The sequence below is a fragment of the Oryzias latipes genome, chromosome 23 (assembly GCF_002234675.1).
Source record: "Oryzias latipes chromosome 23, ASM223467v1".
Lineage (NCBI taxonomy): Eukaryota > Metazoa > Chordata > Actinopteri > Beloniformes > Adrianichthyidae > Oryzias > Oryzias latipes.
Window position 1 is genome coordinate 23,636,882 of NC_019881.2, and position 23,923 is coordinate 23,660,804.

At 53.3% G+C, this 23,923-nt stretch overlaps 1 protein-coding gene across 1 annotated transcript; it reads right to left on the reverse strand.

Moving 5' to 3' along the window:
• Nucleotides 1-904: 904 nt before the first annotated feature.
• On the reverse strand, nucleotides 905-23,816 carry lrp6 (LDL receptor related protein 6). The gene is made up of 23 exons (XM_023952314.1): nucleotides 23,451-23,816; nucleotides 20,785-21,187; nucleotides 15,443-15,640; nucleotides 15,170-15,366; nucleotides 12,564-12,698; nucleotides 11,913-12,309; nucleotides 11,547-11,718; nucleotides 8,997-9,213; nucleotides 8,622-8,911; nucleotides 8,323-8,549; nucleotides 8,069-8,253; nucleotides 7,398-7,724; nucleotides 7,120-7,322; nucleotides 6,414-6,625; nucleotides 6,050-6,240; nucleotides 5,238-5,447; nucleotides 5,044-5,169; nucleotides 4,736-4,972; nucleotides 4,452-4,568; nucleotides 3,917-4,150; nucleotides 3,689-3,825; nucleotides 3,514-3,611; nucleotides 905-2,921 (listed from the first exon to the last, which is right to left on the reverse strand). The coding sequence occupies exons 1-23, from the start codon at nucleotides 23,506-23,508 to the stop codon at nucleotides 2,621-2,623; spliced, it is 4,872 nt and encodes a 1,623-aa protein (XP_023808082.1). The 5' UTR covers nucleotides 23,509-23,816; the 3' UTR covers nucleotides 905-2,620.
• Between the last annotated feature and the right edge of the window lie 107 nt (nucleotides 23,817-23,923).

Genomic DNA, 23,923 nt, shown 5'->3' on the forward strand with positions numbered 1-23,923 from the left:
AAGAGGCGTTTGGGGACATAAAACCAAAGTTCGTTTGAATTTTTTAATTCGTTCATAACTTTTAGATTTATTTTGATAATAATAATGGATTGGATTTATCTGCGCTTTTCCAGACGCTCAAAGTGCTGACAGTGTGTCCATCATTCATTCATTCTTGGTGATGGTAGCTACTGTTGTAGCCACAGCTGCCCTGGGGCAGACCGACAGATTTTTTTTTTTTACATAAAGATTTTTTAAAATCTTGAATAATTTTCTGGTTTTACCCACAGCCTCATTTTAGCACCAATAGTCTTGTTTCTTTAATTAATGACAGATCACTTTAAATAGCTCAGCTGTTAGATGAGGTTTTTGGTCGATTTCTCCTGTTTTTCTTAAGTCGATTTTTTGTGCCAGAGAATTTATTTATGTTTGCATGTTCTGTTAGTAAAATTCTGTATAAATAAAGTTGACTTTGAAAAAGTGAGGATGAAAACTGAAACCTGGTTTGGTTTTCATTTCCAGTCACTGCAGGTTTGACTTTGATGCATCAGATTTTCATAAGCTTCTGTCCTTCAGCAGAAACCAGCAGAACCACATTTTAAACGAACCGGTTCCTGCGAGGAAGCAGCTCTCCGACTGGCCGGATCCAGACGTCCGTCAACGTCACTAAAAGAAAATCCGGTTGGTTTCAGAATCAGGATTCTACACGGTACATCAAACTGCTGAACGCCTCCGTTTTGATGTCATCACTAACGCTTCCTCAAAGTTACTCTTCAAACCTTCCAGTCGAAACGTCGTCCCAAACTCTTTTCCGGAGGAATCGTCCTTTCCTGGACGGTTTCTTGACGCGCCCCCAGCCTGACCACATGACCCGGCCCTCCACGGTCTGAGGTTTTCTCCAACAGCACCAACAACCACACAGATACTCCATGACAAGTTCAATTTATATTCAACAAAAGCAGAAAATAAACCAACATTTGACAGATTACAAGAGCTTATGGGAGCAGCTGGCGGGCTGTACAGGTCCATGTGGAGATCAGGTTACAGGCAGAACAACAGTCAGCAGGAATGAAGCGTCCACAAACGTCCGGGTGAAGCAGTCCAGGGTTTCCTCACACAGACAAAAGTGCTTTTCACCCAAAACCATCTCCCTTCCCGTCAGCCTTTTCATTCATCTTCAGTCTGTGCATCACTTCCAGTGCCTGGACTGTCTAACGGCGCCTCCCGCAGGCCCCAAAGGAGTCCGCACGTCAGCCGTCCTCTGCAGCACCACCGTTTTCAGTGTGGTTAGAATGAGGAGGTTTCTGCAGAAGCATTGCATGATGAAGCGGTCAGATCTGATCCGTCTTCTGTGAATCCAGAGCTCTGATCTGTGGACGTCCAAAGGCCTCCACGGAGCAGCTCTGCAGCTAAGCTAAACCTCCTGTCGGACCACGTCCTGTAAAGTGCAGTAATGAGACGTCCCGAAGGCCCACCCCGACAGGCTCCACCCCCTCTGGAAACCCGAGCTTCTAATAAAAACACGCGCAAACATTTGGAGCTTTTTCCAGAGCAGACGTGCAATGGAAATGCTCCGGAACAGAAAACCGTCAAAGGCGGGAACGTCAGACGGTTTCACGTCCTCCTACAGGAACTTTGGGACAAACGCATCTTTTCATGTAAACTTTGGCGTCTTAATGTGGAGCTTTCCTTCTGAAACACAGACAGATGTGTGTCAGACGTTGGATTGTCTGGCGTCATGCTGGTGTTTTTTCAGCACCCGGAGGGAAACTACTGCGAGCCCCGCCCACACGGCCCCACGCCCACCTTTTTGGCCCACGTGGGGACAGAAAAACCTGGATATGTTCAAGTGTTGGGAGATTGTCGCTGTACGTCTGATTCTGTAGAAAAATAGAGGCGATATAAAAAGGAATGAGAAACAATCAGACTGGTTTACAAGGCTCTTCTAGATAGCTTATAAATACGTTTATCTACACGCTTCGTGGTACAAAAATACTATCAGGTGGCACTGAAACCAAAAGGTGAAGCTGTTGAGGCACGAGGTCACCAACAGGACGAGGAGCCCAGCGGCGGCGCCGTCACGCGACCACCAAACTCACATTTTGGTTGCCGCTGCGCCGCTACGGTTCCTTCGTGCCGCCGTACGCCATGGTCTGGGGGGGGGCACGGCTCCATCTCCACTCTTCCTCGTACCACACAGTGTTCAGAAAAATGGATTCTCAACGTAGGCTGTCCGCCCCCTCAGGTTGTCATGGTAACCATGGAGCGGCGCAGCAATGGGTGTGGCCACCGCCTGCTCGGGCTGTTTTTGGCTTTGGAGAAATGGAACGTCTCGCTGCTTGGTGTGCTTTCTGTCCTTCTCCTGGTTTAAGGCAACTTATATTTGTCACGATTTTAATAAAACCTTTTCTTAAAAAATGTACAAATTTCTTAATACAAATCTCTATGGCGTCATCAGTAAACACTGTATAGAAAATATATAAATATGCTTTTCTCTTTTTCAAATGTACAAATGTCCTGCAGCTCCCCTTTCTCCCTTTTCCCTTTTTCGGTCCAACGCTCCTTCCAAGTTTGACCTCATATATGCACAATTGCTATTTACATAAAGGGGCGGAGCCGTGCAGAGAGCGGGCGGTGTGGCTCACGAGGAGTCCGTGCAGGGGGACGGCGGAGGCGGGTAGAGGTGGTGGGAGTAGCTGCGCTCGGTGAAAGGCGACGGCGGGCAGCTCTCGCAGTTCTCCTCCGCCGACAGGTACTGGCTGCGGGGCGTTGGCGGCGGCGGGAACGGCTCAGAGTCATAGTTGAGGTCGCTGGTGTAGCCCTTCGCAGCGCCGCTGGACTTGAGCGGCGCCCGGCGTCCCGGCGTGTAGTCGCTGTCGCAGACGTCCGTGCTGCAGGGCGTGGTGGGAGGAGCAAAGTGGCGGTAGGTGTACGGCCGGTAACTGAAAAAGAGGGAGACGTGGTAAAACAGGAAAAACACAACAAGCTGTCCTGACAAACAGAACCCCGGAGCAGCTGAACCGACCAGAACACGAGAACAGAACCACTGAGAAACCGCCGCAGACTAGATGGAGGGAGTTTGACTAAATGACTAAAAACAATCAGCATCAAACGCCGACGTTCACTTGGTGAAACAGCTAAACGAGTGACGATGATGAAGATCATCAGGCTCCAACAGCCACGAGTGGAAACCTGAAGTTCTGCTCAGTTCTGCAAGCGCTGAGGTTTTTGGCGAGGCGCACGGCGGCCTGTGTGGTCGGTCTGAATCATGATGGGTCCACTCAGGTCTGGATTCCAGATGAGCTCCTCCGCCCACACAAACAGAGCATCCATCAGCGGAGGCCCACAGACAGAACCACTGCTGACGTTACAGCCACTTGTTTTTATTCTCACTCTAGCAGTTTCGGATCAGAACCTAGAGAAGAACTAAATATTTGTTCTAGAGTAAGATGGACTCCAGGACGAACCCGTGGGAATCCAAACAAGCTGCAGCGAGCGCCTAAACCTGAACTGGGACTGGAGGTGCAGACGGACCTGTAGGATCTGTGGGTGGATGGGCTGTTGGAGGAGTATCCGAACTCCAGCGTGTACTGGGACCGGACCGTGGCGGGAGAGGGGGGAGGGTTCAGGATCTGAAAGGCAGAGCAGCAGGTTACCAAGACGTCTGTGAGGTGGTGGCGGCGGGGAGGCGTGTTGCGCCGGGCCTCACCGGAGGAAAGTAGGTGCCCTTGGTGCTGGACGAGCTGCTGGACGAGGCCCCGGTGACGTGGGCCCGGTCGTATGGCGGGCCGCTGCTCCCGCCCATGATGCTTAGGGAACCAATGACAGACTTCCCTCTGGTCATACCTGTGGACAGGTGAGGGCGAGTCATGTCAGGAGGAGGTGGAGCCTAAAAACGCAGAAACGAGGCGTCTGAAGCTCAGAGCGCGGTGCTCACCGGGCAGCGAGCTGGACAGCGAACTCGGATGTGGAACATATCCCAGCGGCACAGACGACGGCCCGTGGACCACGAAGTCGTTGGTGGTGACGGTCTCGCCGTCATCCTTCATTTGGGGACACAAGACGCGCTGACACACAAAATAGATGGCGCCCACCACGAACAAGGCCATGACCACGCCCACGATGGAGTTGATGGTGCTGTTGGTTGGAGGCGGCGGCTCCTCTGTTGGGTCTGACAAACATCAAAAAAACGTTTTAGTGGAGCCAACAGGAGGAAAAACAAACAAAAAAAAAACTTTTGGCATCCTCCCCCGTTAGCCCGTAGCCGCTGTTAGCATGTAACTCGCGTTAGCACACAGCCCCATTAGCACTTAACCCCCTGTTAGCGTGTAGCTTATTAGCTTATTAATATGTAGTATACGTTTAGCATGGAGCTAAAGTGTAGCTCCTGTTAGCATGCAGCTCCTGTTAGCATGTAGCACATTCACAGCAGAGGCGGAGCTTTAGGGAGGCGTGTCGCCATGGAGACTCACAGCAGCCGATCTCGTCAGAGTTGTCGCTGCAGTCCATGTTGTGGTCGCACTTCTTGTGCTTCCCGATGCACTGACCGTTGGAGCAGGAGAACTGATCGGCGGGACACCGGATCGGGACTGCGGACGCAAACATCAGAACATCTTAATCCAGAACCTTCTGAGCGGACCAGCGAAGTCCGGGACGGTCAAACAGCCCATCATGCCTCAGCACTTTGACGACCAGTGCTTTTCTGCCGGACCCCCCCGCCAGCCGCGCCCCGTCCTCGCCACTCTGCCCCGCTCACCTTCACACTTGTTCTCGTCGGAGCGGTCCTGGCAGTTGACCTCCCCGTTGCAGCGCAGGCTCAGGTCGATGCACTGGCGGCTGTCGCACTGGAACTCGTCCTCGGAGCAGACGGGGCAGTCCTCCTCGTCGCTGCTGTCGTCGCATTCCGAGTAGCCGTCACACCTCCACGTCTGCGGGATGCAGTCCACCTCGCCGGACGTGCAGGCGAACTGGTCCGGCGAGCAGGTGGGGGGCTCTGAGGACGACAGAAGGTGATGTGGGCGGTGCCGCAGAGCCCCGTCCGTGCGGGTCAGGGCGGCGCTTTACCTCCACAGGAGAGCTCGTCCTGCAGCAGCACCAGGTGGACGGGGCAGGAGCAGCGCGTTGTCCCGTCGCCCTTCACGATGCAGATGTGCGAGCAGCCGCCGTTGTCCCACGTGCACGGGTGTTTGCCTGCAAGGTCAACCAGGTTGAGGCCGCCGCCTTCGCACAACCATTTTGGTGGCGTGAGCCGGACTCACCGTAGTCCCTCATGTCCAGCTCGTGCACGGCGTGGATGTCGCTCAGGTAGGACACGCGCGCCTGCACCTTGGTGCGGCCGTCCCGCGTCATCTTGTCGATGCGTTCGATCATCTGCTGCTGCTTGTCGATCCAGTACAGATGGTTTCCGAACACGGTGAGCCCGACCGGCTGCAGGATGTTGGAGTCTGCGATCACGATCCGATTGGCTCCTGAAGGATTTAACAAAATAAAAGCACCGGGGAAGGAAAAACTTCAGGAACGGAGGCAACAAAAGGGGAGAGGAGCTGAAGGGGGAGGCGGGGGAGGCAAGAGGAGGAACAAGGATGCTCAGAATTATACAGACGGAAAAAAAGTTCTTCAGCGACCGGACCCAACAGAACGGAAGATTCCAGGGTCGGACGCTCCCCCGCGGCACATTCTCAGATGCCAGAGCCTCTGAGTGTAAACTGTTGACAGTTTCAATAAAGTTTTACGTCAGACAGCGAGGAGGGAACGAGCAGAACCGTCACAGATCATAAATCCAGACTTCACTGCTGTTTGCAAACGGCCACATGAAGCATCCTGACTCCAGCAGGAAGTGAGGATGAAGACTTCAAGAGATGAAGAAGCCAAAGCCCGGCGGCCAGGAACCAGCAGGTAGACGACGGATCTGATGAATGTGTGGAATGAGGGGCGTCCAACAATCCAAGACATGGAGCCAAAGGAAACCTGTTCCTCTCTGCTCCACCAACTTTACTCTGAAGGAAGTTTTATTTTGAAAAGCAGACCTATCTCTATGCATTCAGCAGATCCCACTGTGACCCAGACTCACCGGAAAGGTCGCTGCTCTCGATGCGCCGCAGGTCCGAGTCCACCCAGAACAGCTTCCCCACGTCATTGTCGATGGCCAGGGCGACGGGCTTCCCCAGCCCGCCGAAGAACAGAACCTCACGCTCGGTGCCGTCAAGCGCCGCCCGCTCGATCTTGGGGGAGCGGTCCTGCAGGTTGGTGAAGTACATGTACCTGTGGGACAGCAGGGGAGACGCTGCCTGAGTTTTCTGCAGGTACAGGTCCAAACGGGCCGGTCAGAACCAAACCAGAACTTTGATCTTTCCAGACAGTTCTGGAGTTCCAATGAACTGACGGGGAGCATGAAAGCGCAGGAGCGTGCACGTGCAAACAGAAAGGTCACTGACCCCCTCTCTGGGTTCACCACGATGGCCCGCGGTCGGTCCTGCTCGCCGTTCAGAACCACGCCCACCCTGCTGCCGTCCATGCGCGTCACGTTGATGACGTTGGTGGCCTCGTTGGTCCAGTAGATGAAGCGGCTGAAGATGTCAATGCTCAGGTCGTACAGCTGCAGAACCTGACCCGGTCCGATCAGGGAGCTGGACACCACCGTCGTGCACTGGAACAGCAAACACAAACGGGTCACAGGAGCCTGCGGGTCAGAACCACATGCTTCAGGTCTCAGTGCAAAGAGCCTGAAGTTCTCGGTCCAGGAGAGGAGACTCTGGAAATGTCCTCTTCCAAAAACCCAGATTCACACACGAGCGGTCCTCCAGAACCCAACGGGGTCCAAAAGTATGAATGAAGGAGTTCTGGTTGTTCCGTCAGAAACGGGAGAAGAACGTTTCAGGTCTGAGGAGAGGAAGCTGAAGTTCTCAGGAGAACAACCAAGAACTAAAGCGCTGAATGACCCGACCCGGGACGCTGACAGCGGTCGGTCATGTGACAAACACCTGGCAGGTAAAATGGCGCTTCAAGATGGCGACTTCTGACAAAAAGGTTTTCGATCTGTTCTCAAGAACCTTCCGCAACAGTCACAGCCAGACGTCGTCTCCAGACCGAGATCCGGCTGGTACAGCAACAGAACCGCCTCCGGTTCAGGCGTTGGCCTACCTGGTTGCCGTTCTCCTGAGCGCGGCGGATGAGGTTCTGCTTGGAGTCGATCCAGTACAGGTGTTTGTCCAGCGGGTCGTAGTCGATGGCGCGGACGTTCTTCAGGTTGTGGATGGGCAGGATGATGTCGGGGCTCTGCTGCTCGTCGATCACCATCCGGTTGATGGCCGACTTCTGGCTGAAGAGCAGGAAGGAGGTGGGGGCTGAAGGGGGGACAGAAGCGCCGGTTACACACCTGACCTCCGGTCCAGCACCAGAACCCTGAAACTGGGGCTCACCGCTGCAGGTCTTGTTGTCCTCGTTGAGGGAGAAGTGGGCGGGGCATCCGCAGACGAAGCTGCTGACGGGCACGGCGAGGCACAGGTGGGAGCAGTGCCCGTTGGTGGCGGCGCAGGCGTTCCAGCCGCCCTGTCTGGACGAGTGGAACACCAGGATGTCCATGACGTAGTCCAGGTGGCCCTGGATGAGGGTGCGGTTCTGCCCGCTGGTCTTGTTGGCCCGCTCGATGCTGCGCTGGCTCCAGTCCGTCCAGTAGATGTAGTCCTGGTACTGGGTGAGACCGAACGGATGTGGGAGGTCATCGGCGATCACCTCACGGTCCAGACCTGAAGAGAACGGCAAAGATCTGAACGCTGCACCTGGAACCGGCCCAAACCAAGAGTCCAGTTTAAAACCGAACCAAGACTGAGTTTGAACAAGTCTGGATCCGATTGAGTAGATTTAGTAGATTAGACTAAACCTGGTCCAGACTCTAGAACTAGTCCGAGTTCGGTCCCATAAGTCCAGTTCAAATTTGGATCAAACTTGTAAAACAGAATTTAAAATGTGTCCGGGTCTGAAGGAGTAAGCTCTGACCCGGTTCATGTCAGCAGGACCGTGTGGCCCAGACATGTTCATCAACCCTCTTCACTACAGCAGAGCAGCGGTCCTGGTCGAGAAAGCGGCTTACCCAGCATGTTCGAGGACTCGATGAGCGTGGTGTCCAGGTCGGTCCAGTACAGCCGCCGCTCCGCATAATCAATGGTGAGCCCGTTGGCCCGGCCCACGTTTCCCACCAGAGTAATGCGGCCGGTTCCGTCCATTGCAGCTCTGTCAATCTTCGGTTTCCCGCCCCATTCGGTCCAGTACATGTACCTGCAGAGAGCCGGGTCAGAACAGAACCTACAGTACCGCGGACCCGTCATAGACGGTTGCAGCGCTCACCCCTCAGCTGGATCCAGAGCCAGAGCTCGCGGGCTGTCCAGGTCCTTCCAGACCAGGACCTGCCGGTGCTGCCCGTCCAGTTTGGCCACCTCTATGCGGTTGGTGCCGGTGTCAGCCCAATAAAGGTTCTTCCCGAGCCAGTCCACCGCCATGCCCTCAGGATAGTCCAGGCCAAACTCGACCACGTGCTCCAGAGCGCTGCCGTTCATGAATGCCCGGCTGATGGTCTGCAGAACCACAGAGACTCGGGTCAGAACTGGGCTCCCTGGACAGACCAGGCGGCCCGCTCAGACGCTCACCTTCAGAGTGATGTCGGTCCAGTAGATCCGGTTGTCGGTGACGTCAAAGTCCAGCGCGGAGGCCTCCTTGACGCCGGTGAGCGGGATGGCCACGTTGTTGTTGTTGGTCTCCAGGGAGATGCGGCGGATGTCCGTGTGTCTGGAGAAGAGCAGGAAGGCCTCGGGGACGATGCAGGTCCGCATGTCGGCGATGAGCTCCAGCCCGATGGGGCAGCCGCACTGGACCCCCCGCGGCTTGTAGAGGCAGAGGTGGCTGCAGCCGCCGTTGCTCTCTGCACACGGGTTCGAACCTGTGAGGCGCAAAACCCACGTCACACATCAAACCCTCAGAGCCAGCAGAAAACTCCAGACCTAGAGGGGGGGTCCGCCACTCACCAAAGGCCTCGTGCACGAACGTGGCCTTCAGGCCCATGAGGTCGGGCAGCTGGTCGATGATGACCTCCCTCTCTGCGGTGCGTTTGTGGACGCGCTCGATGCTGCGGCGCTGCCAGTCCGTCCAGTAGATGTGGTCTCCCAGCAGCGTGAAGCCGAAGATGTGAGGGAGCTTGTTCTCCACCAGAACCCGCCGCCCGGTGCCGTTCACGTTCATCACCTGCACAAACAGCTTCTAGTGTCAGCACTGGACTGTGCTGGAAAAGTTTGACGTTCCAGGATCCAAGTGTCGGAAAACAACTGGAAACGTGCAGTTCAGCAAACGTCCACTGGGGACACTCTCCATTCATCCTTTGGGACTCGACCACCAAACCGCTGAGGCTCCTGGTATCAAATTATTCCCTCCATGCTCAGATGGAATATTAGTGACGATTATTTTACATCAGGATTTTTTTATCAACCTTAGGGATTTAGGGCGTGGCCTTTGAACCGACAGGTGACAGACAGCATGGATTAACGGTCTGGGTCCCAGCTATTTCACATTTTCATTAAGCTTTGTGATGTCACTTCCTGCCCAAATGCATCAATTCTGAACGGTAAATGGCGAGTCTTCATGGCAGGCTCAGAGTGCGTTACAGCCACGGCCCCGTTCACACGGAAACACACCGATGGCGGCTCAAAACCCCAGGTCAGACCACATGAACTCCCCACTTGTTCAGGTTCTAGTCATTTCTACACTGAGGTGACTAGACTGTCAGGTAAAGTCGCCAGCACACCTGAGAGGGGTTTCACCCAAACAGAAATGGACACATGTGCGTGTCAGATTTCCATTTTAGTCAAGATGAGTCGCTTTGAAACTGCAAAAGAAGGAAAATCCAGCAGAAAACCAGACCACGGTTCTGATTTAGCTCACTGTGGGAGGGGTCGAGTCACCAGTGCACCTCATGAAATAAATAACTAGAAATAATCAAAAAGAAAGGATGGTTTTAATGGGAAGTGAAGGTAACGGCGGCCTCTACGTCCATTACACCCCAAATAAGACACGCCCCTTTCATCTGGATCATTAACACCTGGTCGGTGGGCGGAGATCTGACCCTTAACCTCCTGCTCCTACCTGGAGACTCATTAGAAGGTTCTCTTTCCAGTTCAGATTTGAACTTTTTGAATCATTTTTCTGCTGTGCAGCATCCTGGATGACTATTCTGTCAACAATGAACAGACTCCTGGTGTCGACGGACGGCTACCAACAGGAATGTGTTTGGAATGACAGACGTTCATCCAGCTGGTGGTCACATGACTGCAGCTGCTTTGACTTTTCCACAAAAACACTTGGAGAAAATCTCCAGAAGTGAGAAGCAGCGGCAGAAAAAGTTGCGAGGCGCTCTGACAAAAACGCGTCTGTGCTGGGAGGGGCCTGGTGACCCCGGTCCCCTGTAATCACCTGAACACGCCAGGAATGAAAACACCTGCATTCCTGACGGTATCGGGCTCCAGCGGGCGACAGCCTCAGACCCAGAGCTGGCGGTCTGATCTGATCGGAGCTGAAGCACAGCCAGCCATGAAAAATGTCAGGAATCTGCAGAAGAGACCAGCCAGGCCTGGAATCGGCACGGCCCCCGTTCCCCATCCGCGCCGCGTGGAGCTGCGCCATTGGCTGCCGCCAGGACGGCCCCGTGTGGTCGCCCCCACCCTGAAAGCATCAGGAAGGCGGTGGGTAAATCTAAGACGCAGTTTCCATCCCGGGAGCTTCAGCCAGAAGGTCTCCGCTGGTTTGGACGCGGACCGCAGGGCGGCTTTCACATTCTGGTCTAAACAGGGCCCACCGCAGCTGCAGCGCACGCCGCAATCAGAACCAGATGTGGGCCTTCACCAGGAGAACTGGGTCCGCTGAGGAACAGAGGGGGGAGGAGGCCAGCAGAGGCCCCTCTGACGGGGGCCAAAGAAGGGGCCCTGCAGCCCCCGGAGGGAAGCCGAGCGGTAAAACCAGGAGCAGCAAACTGTCAGACCCGACTCACTATAGACGTGGTCCACATTCAGACAGAACCTCTGCTGACCCGCTCCAGTTTGGGACTGAAACTGTTCTGTACCGTTTGAGAGCAAACAAGAGAAACGGGTTTTTGAAGGACGGAGGAGAGAACCCAGGGATCGGAGAACCCAGGGATCAGAGAACCCAGGGATCGGAGAACCCAGGGATCGGAGAACCCAGGGATCGGAGAACCCAGGGGTCGGAGAACAGGGGTCGGAGAACCCAGGGATCGGAGAACCCAGGGATCGGAGAACCCAGGGATCGGAGAACCCAGGGATCGGAGAACCCAGGGATCGGAGAACAGGGGTCGGAGAACCCAGGGATCGGAGAACCCAGGGATCGGAGAAGCGTTCCAAAAACCTTCAGAACTTCCTGAGGCCTGAGCAGCGTTCCCAGCTACTAGAACCTGTTTAGTTGTTTCTCTCTCAGAACTCCACACCCGTCCTTCATTTCTGTCTCACCCTCAGGTGTGAGAGCCAGCGTGGGCGTTACCTGGACCTGAGCGGGCCGGCAGAGCGACGTCTCACCTCGATCTTGTCCGTCTTGGCGTCCCCCCAGTACATCCTCCCTTCGTGGTAGTCGAGCGCGAGGCCGTTGGGCCAGCCCAGGGAGGTGTTCACCATCACCACCCGCTCCATCCCGTCCAGATCGGCCCGCTCGATCTTCGGCACCTCGCCCCAGTCGGTCCAGTACATGTATCTGTGACACAGAACCGGGCTGCCTCAGATCCTCACATCATTGAAACTGGTTTTGCTTTAAAATGTCCCTCCAAACGACGAAACACTTTGGTTGTTCACCATCTGACCTAAAGGAGAACATCTGCCCTGCTTCATCGCCGACAGTAAAACTCTGACCCACATCAAAGCCAGACCCCATCCAAGTCTTGGACTCACCCAGCCACAGGGTCCAGAACGATGGCTCTGGGCTCGTCCAGGTCCTCGGAGATCAAGATCTTGCGCATGGTGCCGTTAAGACGAGTCACCTCGATGCGGTCGGTCCCGGTGTCGGTCCAGTACAGGTTCCGGGCGATCCAGTCCACCGCGATGCCGTCAGGATGGCTCACCTGAGACGTGACGATAAACTGGGCGTCGCTGCCGTCCAGCCGCGAGCGACGGATGGCCTTCACATCGTCATCCGTCCAGTACAGGTAACCCTCCACGGGGTCGTAGTCGATGGCGATGGCGTGACGGATGTCTTCCACCTGCAGCACCACGTCCGTAAAGTCTGGCGTGTCCAGAGAGATCTGCCGCAGGTCGGTCCGCCGAGCCAGCAGCAGCATCTGGGTCGCACCTGGGGAGGTGGAGGAGGACGGCGACAAGGAGGCGGCAGAGGAAGAGGAGGAGGTCAGCTGTCAACAAGAAAACGCTCCAAATGTGGAGATTTAAACACAAATGTTTCAGCCTTTGACCCAAATGAGAGTTTGGGTCAAACAGAACCCAGTAGCAGAACATCCATGAAACCACAAACAACCTGTGGGTCAAACGATTAGCACAAACATTTCAATCGACCCCCCCACACACACAGAGAAGATGACCCCCCCTCACCGTCTCTGCAGGTCCTCCCGTCCTCCAGCAGCTGCACGCCGGTGGGACAGGCGCACCGGAAGAAGGGGCTGGACGGCGCCAGCAGGCACAGGTGGGAGCATCCGCCATTGTCCCGGGAGCAGGGACTGTTGACCGCTGCAGACACAGACCCCCCCCACATCACTCGGCTGCAGACACAGACCCCCCCCACATCACTCGGCTGCAGACACAGACCCCCCCACGTCACTCGGCTGCAGACACAGACCCCCCCACGTCACTCGGCTGCAGACACAGACCCCCCCACGTCACTCGGCTGCAGACACAGACCCCCCCACGTCACTCGGCTGCAGACACAGACCCCCCCACGTCACTCGGCTGCAGACACAGACCCCCCCACGTCACTCGGCTGCAGACACAGACCCCCCCCACATCACTCGGCTGCAGACACAGACCCCCCCCACATCACTCGGCTGCAGACACAGACCCCCCCACGTCACTCGGCTGCAGACACAGACCCCCCCCACGTCACTCGGCTGCAGACACAGACCCCCCCACGTCACTCGGCTGCAGACACAGACCCCCCCCACGTCACTCGGCTGCAGACACAGACCCCCCCACGTCACTCGGCTGCAGACACAGACCCCCCCCCACGTCACTCGGCTGCAGACACAGACCCCCCCCCACGTCACTCGGCTGCAGACACAGACCCCCCCATGTCACTCGGCTGCAGACACAGACCCCCCCCACATCACTCGGCTGCAGACACAGACCCCCCCCCACATCACTCGGCTGCAGACACAGACCCCCCCACGTCACTCGGCTGCAGACACAGACCCCCCCACATCACTCGGCTGCAGACACAGACCCCCCCCCACATCACTCGGCTGCAGACACAGACCCCCCCACGTCACTCGGCTGCAGACACAGACCCCCCCACGTCACTCGGCTGCAGACACAGACCCCCCCACGTCACTCGGCTGCAGACACAGACCCCCCCACGTCACTCGGCTGCAGACACAGACCCCCCCCACGTCACTCGGCTGCAGACACAGACCCCCCCACGTCACTCGGCTGCAGACACAGACCCCCCCACGTTACACGGCTGCAGACACAGACCCCCCCACGTCACTCGGCTGCAGACACAGACCCCCCCCACGTCACTCGGCTGCAGACACAGACCCCCCCACGTCACTCGGCTGCAGACACAGACCCCCCCACGTCACTCGGCTGCAGACACAGACCCCCCCCATGTTACACGGCCCCTCCTGCTGGGAGCATTTCACAGACCCTCTCCTCAGATCTTAGCAATCTCAGCGTTGGCCAGGAAACAGAAACTAAAATGTCACAAAGTCAGGCTCGGTCCTTACTGCACATGTGCAGTTACCAGGGCTGGCCTGCCCCACCATGTGCTCGTTTTCTTCTTCTTCTGTTTTGTTTGATGGCAGTTCGGTCCCCAGCGTACGAGGATACCGACACAGACACGTGTTGTTCACAAAGATGTTTTACTTTTAGATGCACTTTAGTTCATGGATTTTATTCCTGGTCATTTATTTGGAAAGCAGTTTAAGTCTAATATAACTTAAAGGAAAGTTTCTAGCTACTTGAATTTTTGTTTTCTGGGAGAATTTTATTTTTGTTTCCACCACATTTGCACTAAATGGTGTCATTTATTTTTAAGAAAGACACTATAATTTGTTCACAGAATATCTGATTCACAGCTAGTTTTGTAAATAATAGCCATGGTTTTGTTTTTCAACAGTTAGTACCAATGTGTCTGGCAGCTACTTGACTGCAGTAGTTTAGTACTAAATAATGGCTGCTGTTCATGTTAACTATTGTTTAAACCAAACTTTACAGATATGTCCAAATGAAAATTGTCATTTTGTCAAAGACAGAGTATTACTGATTTCAGAAATGTTAAACAGAAGTCTGTTATTCATTACACCAAATAGGACACAAGTTGTTCATTATTATTGTGTTTAAAAACTAAAAAATAAATGGGGAAATATTTTCCAAAAAACAGTTTTTGAAGTTCTTCTTTCTTAAAGTTTGATATATCGTGAGTTGTTAGAGACGATATATATCGATTATCACAATATCACCATGCCGTGATAGTATCGTATCGTGAGGCACCCAGTGATTCCCAGCCCTAGTATCCGGTAACAGCTCGGACAGAGCTGCTGGGAAATGTTACCGATGATTCAAGCGGCTTTACTGTCTCGATGTTGGCGAAGAGAAGAAGTGACGTAACGTTCACACATGGGGGGCACAGATCAACCCACAAAATTAGCACCAGCAGAAGCCCCGCTACTCTGGGTGTCACATTCTGTTCACGTGACGTCTGTGCCCTGTTTTGGTTACACCTGTGCAAAATTACAATATCACTAGTATGGAGGTGGGGGCCCACGGCGGGAAATGTGACCTTTAACGGGAAAAATTCTCGTTTATCATCCAATAACCTTTGTGGAAGACCTGAAGGTCAGACGTGACCTCTGAGCGCCAGGACTGACCTTCAGGACGACGTCACCTGGATGAACCTTCAGACACTAGAACGTTGCTCAAGAACCCACTAGGTAATGTAAAGGAAACAGAAAATAGGGGGGCGGGGCCGGTGAAAGGTCACTCACAGACGGGCTGTCTCCGGGGGCTGAACACGTGGATGTCCATGGGGGAGAAGATGTTGGAGTGCACGGTGCGCTGGCCCCTCCCCGTCTCCTTGGTACAAGAGTGGATGGAGTGGGTGTTCCAGTCGGTCCAGAAGAGCGTGGACTCGTACAGCGTGAGGGCGAAGGGGTGAGGAAGCTCGTCTTTAACCACCACCTCCCTGTGAAGAGCAAGAACACGGAATTGAATCAAGCAGTGGAAGAGTGTGGGGTGGGGGGTCGGGATGGGGTCAGAACCTGTGGGATCCGTCCAGGTTGGAGCGGTGGATGAAGTTGAACTTGGCGTCTGCCCAGTACAGCTTCTGCTGGCTGTAGTCCAGCGTCAGCCCGTTGGGCCAGTAGATGTCTTTGTGGATGATCATGGAGCGGTTGGTGCCGTCCATCCCCGCCCGCTCGATCTTCGGGACCTCCCCCCAGTCTGTCCAGTACATGAACCTGACGGAGCAGAGGAGCATCAGAGGACGGGACCAGAACAGTATTATGGGATGTCTGACCATAATACTGGCCATTTAAAACCCAGCAGAACAAACTCCAACCACGACACCGGTCTGAGCGTCCTGAACCCATCTAAGGCTTTGAGACTCTTCCAAACCAGGACCAAACCCAAACCTGACGGCGACCCCATCCACTCATCATCCTGGACTCCAGCGAACGTTGAGGAAATGAGCAAAGCTCAGACAGAATTTATCAAATAAGAACCAAAGTATTTAAATATTTGAAATCAGAAACAGAACATCTGAATCGGATAAACTTTTTCATTCTTTCAACATCTTCTTCACAAGCCTCATTAACCAGATGCCTCAACGAAAGTAGGCGGGGCCTGCAGGCCCCCCATGTCCAAATTATTTGACAGATTTTATGTAGCCCGCTTTCAAGTGGTAGGGGTGTGGCCTTAAACCAAGCTCATTCCAGATTTGTGTGAATGGTTGCCATAGAAACGATGACTCAGACCAACTAGGACCCAGCACTGCTTACAGACGACTGCTGGCTCCAACATGGCGGCATCCATATCATTTAAAAAGTGGCATCTGAATTTTCTACGGGCGAAGTCACAATCACTCGGTCCATTCAATGGTTCAGCCCAAAAAACTACAAAACACACATGGGCTGGTGCCATGTGACTCTGGGAGGGGGTGGGCGCCTGAACCGTCCATCATCAGGTCATAGAACAGCCCCTCAAAAAAGGGGAGGAGCCTGTGCTTGTGCAGGAGACTGAGTGACAGCAGCTGGTTGGTTGGGAACGACGTCACACGATTGTGACTGTAAGCTTCAATCATAAAAAAGTAGCTCCAGAATCCAAAACTTAATTCTATTTTCTCCATTAGTCAATTCAATTTTATTTGTTTAGCCCAAATTCACAACAACAACAGTCGTCTCAATGGTTTCGTATCGGTAATTGAAAAAGTTAAACATGAACTCAAAAGGATCATGAATACAAAGAATTCAATAGGAAAATACTAAACTGGACATTCCTGCCCTTAGACCCCCCCTCTCTGTGAGGAAAAACTCCTAAAAAAACGGATTCTGGAAAAAGGAAGAAACCTCAGGGGGGTCCGCATGAAGGAGGGATCCTCCCCCAGGACGGACAGGTGATTTACCAGAATTAACTTATCTAACTCTACAACTACATATTTAAAGTCCAGCAGACGAGCTTCATCCAGATGGAGTTGGGGGGACAGTCGGGGGTGTGAGTCGAGCCGGAGACAGGATCCACATCCAGGTGTAGGAGCAGGAGCAGAGACCAGGTACTCGGTCAGGAACTGGAGCACGGATGACGGTTAGCTTGAATGAATTGATTTAGTGTTATAAAATCTGCTCCATAGAAAAGCGAAAGTCCTTCTGAAAGGTTCGCTAAAGCGGGTCAGAACCGTGGTCCTGATCCAGCTGCTGCTGCAGCGCTCACACAGAGACAACCACCTCCCAGCAGCTGCTGGTTGGGTTCTGGACCGGTCCCTGAACCGTACCATCAGCGCCCTGGACCGAGTCCAGGCGTGCAGAGCGCGGCAGAACAAAGCCGCTTTGTGCCGCCCCCCCAAGCATTCATCGCCGCGGCTGAGCCGGGTCCACGTCTGCCTTGAACATTTCAAACACAACATATGATTTCATTGTACTCTAATAGACGCATAATAGAATCTTTATGTAACCGTGGAACCTGCAGTTTGAGCTTTCCTTACTGTTGAAGGGTTTCGGTAATAATCCATTGATGAGAACAGCTGAGCTCCTCCGACGCACAAACACCGGGTTTTTTTGTAGGGCGCCACGATACGAGGAAAACTCGCCATATTAGTGATCAATATTGCGATGAAGACATAAGTTGTGATACATGAACAGCAAAACATCTACATAGATCATTTCCATTTGACTTACAGCTTCATTTAAATTAGAGTTAACATCACTTATTCTCCAAATGAACCTCGTCTACATAGGAGGCGGGAATCTGACATCAAAGGGCTCCATCTGATTGGTCGAATGCATCGATTGTTTCAGCACATTTAAGGGAAACATTGATCATAATTCATGTCTTCTGTGATCTGCGTATTGCACAGCGTGAAAACGATTCATTGGTGACTTATTGTGCAGGAACATGCTGTGGGACTGCTGTTCACACTGACCAGAGACACACAACAAACTGAGAGACACAACACACACACACAATTACAACAAACACACACAGAAACTCAGAGACACACAACAAACACACACAGAGACACAACAAACACACACAGAGACACAACACACACACACACAATTACAACAAACACACACAGAAACTCAGAGACACACAACAAACACACACAGAGACACAACAAACACACACAGAGACACAACAAACACACACAGAGACACAACACACACACACAATTACAACAAACACACACACACACACACACACGCACACACAGAAACTCAGTGACACACACACAAACTCAGACACACAGAGACACAACACACACACACAATTACAACAAACACACACACACACGCACACACAGAAACTCAGAGACACACACACAAACTCAGACACACAGAGACACAACACACACACACAATTACAACAAACACACACACACACACAAACTCAGAGACACACACACACAAACTCAGACACACAGAGACACAACACACACACACACAATTACAACAAACACTCACACACACACAGAGAAACTCAGAGACACACAACAAACACACACAGACAACACGCACACACAGAAACTCAGAGACACACACACACAAACTCAGACACACAGAGACACAACACACACAGAAACTCGGGAACACAACAAAAACACACACAGACACTAAAACTCAAATACACACAACAAACACACACAGAGACAACATGCACACACAAACTCTGAGACACACAACAAACACAAGCAACACACACACACAAACTCGGACACACAGAGACACAACAAACTCAGAAACTCAGACACACAACGAACACACAAAGAAACTTGGGAAACACAACAAACACACACACAGACACAACACACACACAATTACAATACGCACACACAGAAACCCAGACACACAACAAACAGACACAACACACACGCACACACAGAAACTCAGAGAAACACAACACAAACACACACAGGCACAACACGCACACACAGAAACTCAGAGACACACAACAAACACACACAGAGACACAACAAACACACACAGAGACACAACACACACACACACAATTACAACAAACACACACAGAAACTCAGAGACACACAACAAACACACACAGAGACACAACAAACACACACAGAGACACAACAAACACACACAGAGACACAACACACACACACAATTACAACAAACACACACACACACACACACACGCACACACAGAAACTCAGTGACACACACACAAACTCAGACACACAGAGACACAACACACACACACAATTACAACAAACACACACACACACGCACACACAGAAACTCAGAGACACACACACAAACTCAGACACACAGAGACACAACACACACACACAATTACAACAAACACACACACACACACAAACTCAGAGACACACACACACAAACTCAGACACACAGAGACACAACACACACACACACAATTACAACAAACACTCACACACACACAGAGAAACTCAGAGACACACAACAAACACACACAGACAACACGCACACACAGAAACTCAGAGACACACACACACAAACTCAGACACACAGAGACACAACACACACAGAAACTCGGGAACACAACAAAAACACACACAGACACTAAAACTCAAATACACACAACAAACACACACAGAGACAACATGCACACACAAACTCTGAGACACACAACAAACACAAGCAACACACACACACAAACTCGGACACACAGAGACACAACAAACTCAGAAACTCAGACACACAACGAACACACAAAGAAACTTGGGAAACACAACAAACACACACACAGACACAACACACACACAATTACAATACGCACACACAGAAACCCAGACACACAACAAACAGACACAACACACACGCACACACAGAAACTCAGAGAAACACAACACAAACACACACAGGCACAACACGCACACACAGAAACTCAGAGACACACAACTAACAAATACAACACACAGAAACTCAGACACACAGAGACACAACACACACTTGTATGATTGATCAATCAGGGGATTGATCAACATGTTTTGATCAGATCCCCATCAGAACCAGAGAATCCCAGAAACTTTGGAAAACCTTCCAGATCAAAGTCCATCCGGCCTGACCGGACCCTCAGAACCACCTGTTGGACCGGTCCTGTTCTAGTGCCGGTAGCTCTCTGAGACGTTATCTGACAGAGGATCAAAGACGGAAAGCCGTTCCGTGAACAGAGAGGAGGCGGGAAAACAGCGGCGGGGGGGGGGGGGGCACATTTAAAGATATGATTGAATCCGTTATCGGCTGCTTTTATCTGAGTCCTAATGGATTTACAGCTCCTCCCTGGGGGAGACGCTGGGAGCACAGCAGAGCTGCTGATGAAGGACAGGAGGAGGAGGAGGAGCAGCGCTGAAGGATGTCAGAGCAACGTCGGCCGCAGATGAAGCTCAGCAGGTGGAGGCCGGTTGAAAATAAACTGCGGCTTCATTTTACGGTGCGTCCCGCTGGACTTCCTGATGCAGAGGAGCAGGGAACCCTCCGTTTTCCCGCTTTTCTGAACCGACAAACGCGGCGCCGGAAAACCCAAACACTTTGACCTCCTGGATCAGAACCAGGGATGTTCCAGTAGAAACCACTGGAGCATCTCTGGTTCTGAGGATGATGACGTCCATGATGACCTCATCATCCTTTAAGTTCAGGCTTCTCCTCAGAGCAAAGACGTGATGAAGAGGAATTGCAGTGAAGATGAAGATCATGCATCTGCAGAGCTGAAACCACAGCAGGAGCCGCTCTGGAGCCGCGTCTCCACCTCAGAGGGTCTGAACCCCCATCAGGATTCCAGACTGAAACCTGCTGCCTTTCCTGCTCCAAATCCTCTGCCTCCCCCAGTGCATTCTGGGAAACATTGGCTTCAGACAAGACGCACACAGAAAGACCCAGACAGGACTCACCCTCGCTCTGGATCCAGGGCTATGGCTCTGGGCTGGTCCAGCTCCTGCCAGAACAGAACCTTTCTCAGAGACCCATCCAGCTCCGCGACCTCGATCCGATTGGTTTCTGAGTCTGTCCAGTAAAGTTTGCTCCCCAACCAATCACAGGCCAAGCCGTCCGGGGAGGCCAGACCCTGCACCACCGTCTGGACCGGACTGGCGCCCGACTGGTTGAAGAACGTGCGTTTGATGGCCTCTTCGCTGACGTCGCTCCAGTAGATGAGGCCCTGAGAGTAGACGTAATCCACGGCGGCGGCGTCCTCCAGCCCGCCCACCACCACGGTGTCGTTGGCCTTCTCGTGGGCGGTGTCCACCAGGCGGAGGTCCCGCCGGTTCGCGTACAGAAGCAGCGGCTCGCCTGCAACTACAAACAAGAAGAACCGCTCAGGAACGGCCACGGAACCGACTGCACAGAAACGGACCAGCAGAACCCCACGGATGTCAGGGGTCCGGCCCAAGACGGAGGCAGGTTACCGCGGTAACAAATTCAGGTACACAATGATGCTGTTCCCCTTCTATTTAACCCCCCCCCCCAACACGGGTCTGTTCTGGATTCAATGACTCAGATCAGACCTGCAAACATTTCTGGTCTTTTGGACGCAGGTCCACCTGTCATCATCTGGATCAGCGGTTCTGTAAAAACTACTTTCCTCCAAAACCCGTTTGGAACTGCTGTCGAATTTTTCAGTTTTCCTGGTTCTGTTCTGAGTTCTGTTCTCACTGGGAAACCCTTCCTGGGGGGTTATGCAGACGGCTGCTTCGGCCCAAACCCGCAATATGACCACTCAGCTGCTACAGGATCCTGACGCTCTGGGTCAGAAACCAGGATCCTGCACCTTTGGGTCAGAAACCAGGATCCTGCAACTCTGGGTCAGAAACCAGGATCCTGCAACTTTGGGTCAGAAACCAGGATCCTGCAACTCTGGGTCAGAAACCAGGATCCTGCACCTTTGGGTCAGAAACCAGGATCCTGCACCTTTGGGTCAGAAACCAGGATCCTGCAGTTCTGGGTCAGAAACCAGGATCCTGCAACTCTGGGTCAGAAACCAGGATCCTGCACCTTTGGGTCAGAAACCAGGATCCTGCACCTTTGGGTCAGAAACCAGGATCCTGCAGTTCTGGGTCAGAAACCAGGATCCTGCAACTCTGGGTCAGAAACCATGATCCTGCACCCTTGGGTCAGAAACCAGGATCCTGCAACTCTGGGTCAGAAACCAGGATCCTGCACCTTTGGGTCAGAAACCAGGATCCTGCAGTTCTGGGTCAGAAACCAGGATCCTGCAACTCTGGGTCAGAAACCAGGATCCTGCAACTCTGGGTCAGAAACCAGGATCCTGCAACTCTGGGTCAGAAACCAGGATCCTGCAACTCTGGGTCAGAAACCAGGATCCTGCACCTTTGGGTCAGAAACCAGGATCCTGCAGTTCTGGGTCAGAAACCAGGATCCTGCAACTCTGGGTCAGAAACCAGGATCCTGCAACTCTGGGTCAGAAACCAGGATCCTGCACCTTTGGGTCAGAAACCAGGATCCTGCACCTTTGGGTCAGAAACCAGGATCCTGCACCTTTGGGTCAGAAACCAGGATCCTGCAGTTCTGGGTCAGAAACCAGGATCCTGCACCTTTGGGTCAGAAACCAGGATCCTGCAACTCTGGGTCAGAAACCAGGATCCTGCACCCTTGGGTCAGAAACCAGGATCCTGCACCTTTGGGTCAGAAACCAGGATCCTGCAACTCTGGGTCAGAAACCAGGATCCTGCACCTTTGGGTCAGAAACCAGGATCCTGCAACTCTGGGTCAGAAAACAGGATCCTGCAGTTCTGGGTCAGAAACCAGGATCCTGCAGTTCTGGGTCAGAAACCAGGATCCTGCAGTTCTGGGTCAGAAACCAGGATCCTGCTGTTCTGGGTCAGAAACCAGGATCCTGCAGTTCTGGGTCAGAAACCCAACCCTATCCGGGCTGGGAACACCTGATAGGTGTGGGAGCGGAATACCAGCCTGATATGAAAAGTCCATTGAGCCAGAACCTGAAGAGTTCGGATCAAACCCGGATCCACTGAGATCCAGACAAAGGTGCGATCCGGATGAAACCGGAACACCGACCTTCCTGTCGGTACAGTTTAATGATTTTGGCCAGTTTTGTGGGTTCTCCCGGGTTCTGCAGGAGGTCATCAGAACCTTTGGGATTCCACTGAAGAACACGGCGCTTCTTGTTTTTGCTGCTGTGGGTCTTTCACGCAGGTGTGACCGCAGCACAACCCCACCGCGATCACACGTGAAAAGTAGTCCCCGTTACGTTAGCCGCGGCTAACCTGCTGCTCCGTAGCATTGTTGCTCTTTACGTTACACGGTAAAACCGTGGAAACGAGGAAGCTGCCGGTAAAGTCCACGGCCACGCCGGGTAACGGCGGCCCACGCGCGGCTCTAGCTGCGGTTCTGTTCCCGCACGTCGGCTGTTCTGCGGTTCCTTCGTCCGACACAAACGGGCTGCTAGCGGGAAGCTAGCTTTAGCTCCGCGGGCCGAACTCTGGAAAAGCGTTTTCGCTGTAGGACACGCACACCTCCACCCGCACAAACAGCTCGTATTTCGGTGAAAACGGCGGTAGTGGTCCGGGAGGGCTCAACTTACCTCGTACGACAAAAGAAAAGCTAAACAACAACAACAGACTCCGCAGCGCGACACCCATATTTCTGCCGTTCTTCGGCCGAGCCGCCGCGTCTCCTCAGCGCTCGTCTCCCATCTCCGCGGCCGCTCCTCGGGAACAAAAAGGAGGAAAAAGCCTTTTCCTCAACGGGGTTTTGGTGGGGGAGCAGCGGCGAAAAAGCTCACGGCGCCTCCGCGTCCATCCCGGCTGCTGCGTCTACTCCGCTTGGCTCCTTCACATTGTCCTGCAGGAGATCCGACGTCTCCTTCCGCCGCGAGGAAGCTGCTCCCTGCGCCTGCGCCTCCCTCCTCTGCTTTCTATTGTTGTTCGCGTTCCCCGCGCTCACGTGCGCCGCGCGCCCGCAGCAACCACAAACCAGCTGGGGGCAGCCCGCAAATGGGGAAGCATGCGGGGAAGAACAGCAGCGGGACTACTTTGTCACTGCATGGAGGGTAGC

Excerpts from the sequence above, each read along its gene's own strand:
- lrp6 (XM_023952314.1), bottom strand. The coding sequence starts at position 23,508 with ATGGGTGTCGCGCTGCGGAGTCTGTTGTTGTTGTTTAGCTTTTCTTTT. Across the intron at positions 8,254-8,322 it reads GCTCTGGATCCAGCTGAGGG|GTACATGTACTGGACCGAAT; the intron begins GTGAGCGCTGCA and ends GGCTCTCTGCAG. Across the intron at positions 3,826-3,916 it reads GCTGTCCAGCTCGCTGCCCG|GTATGACCAGAGGGAAGTCT; the intron begins GTGAGCACCGCG and ends ACCTGTCCACAG.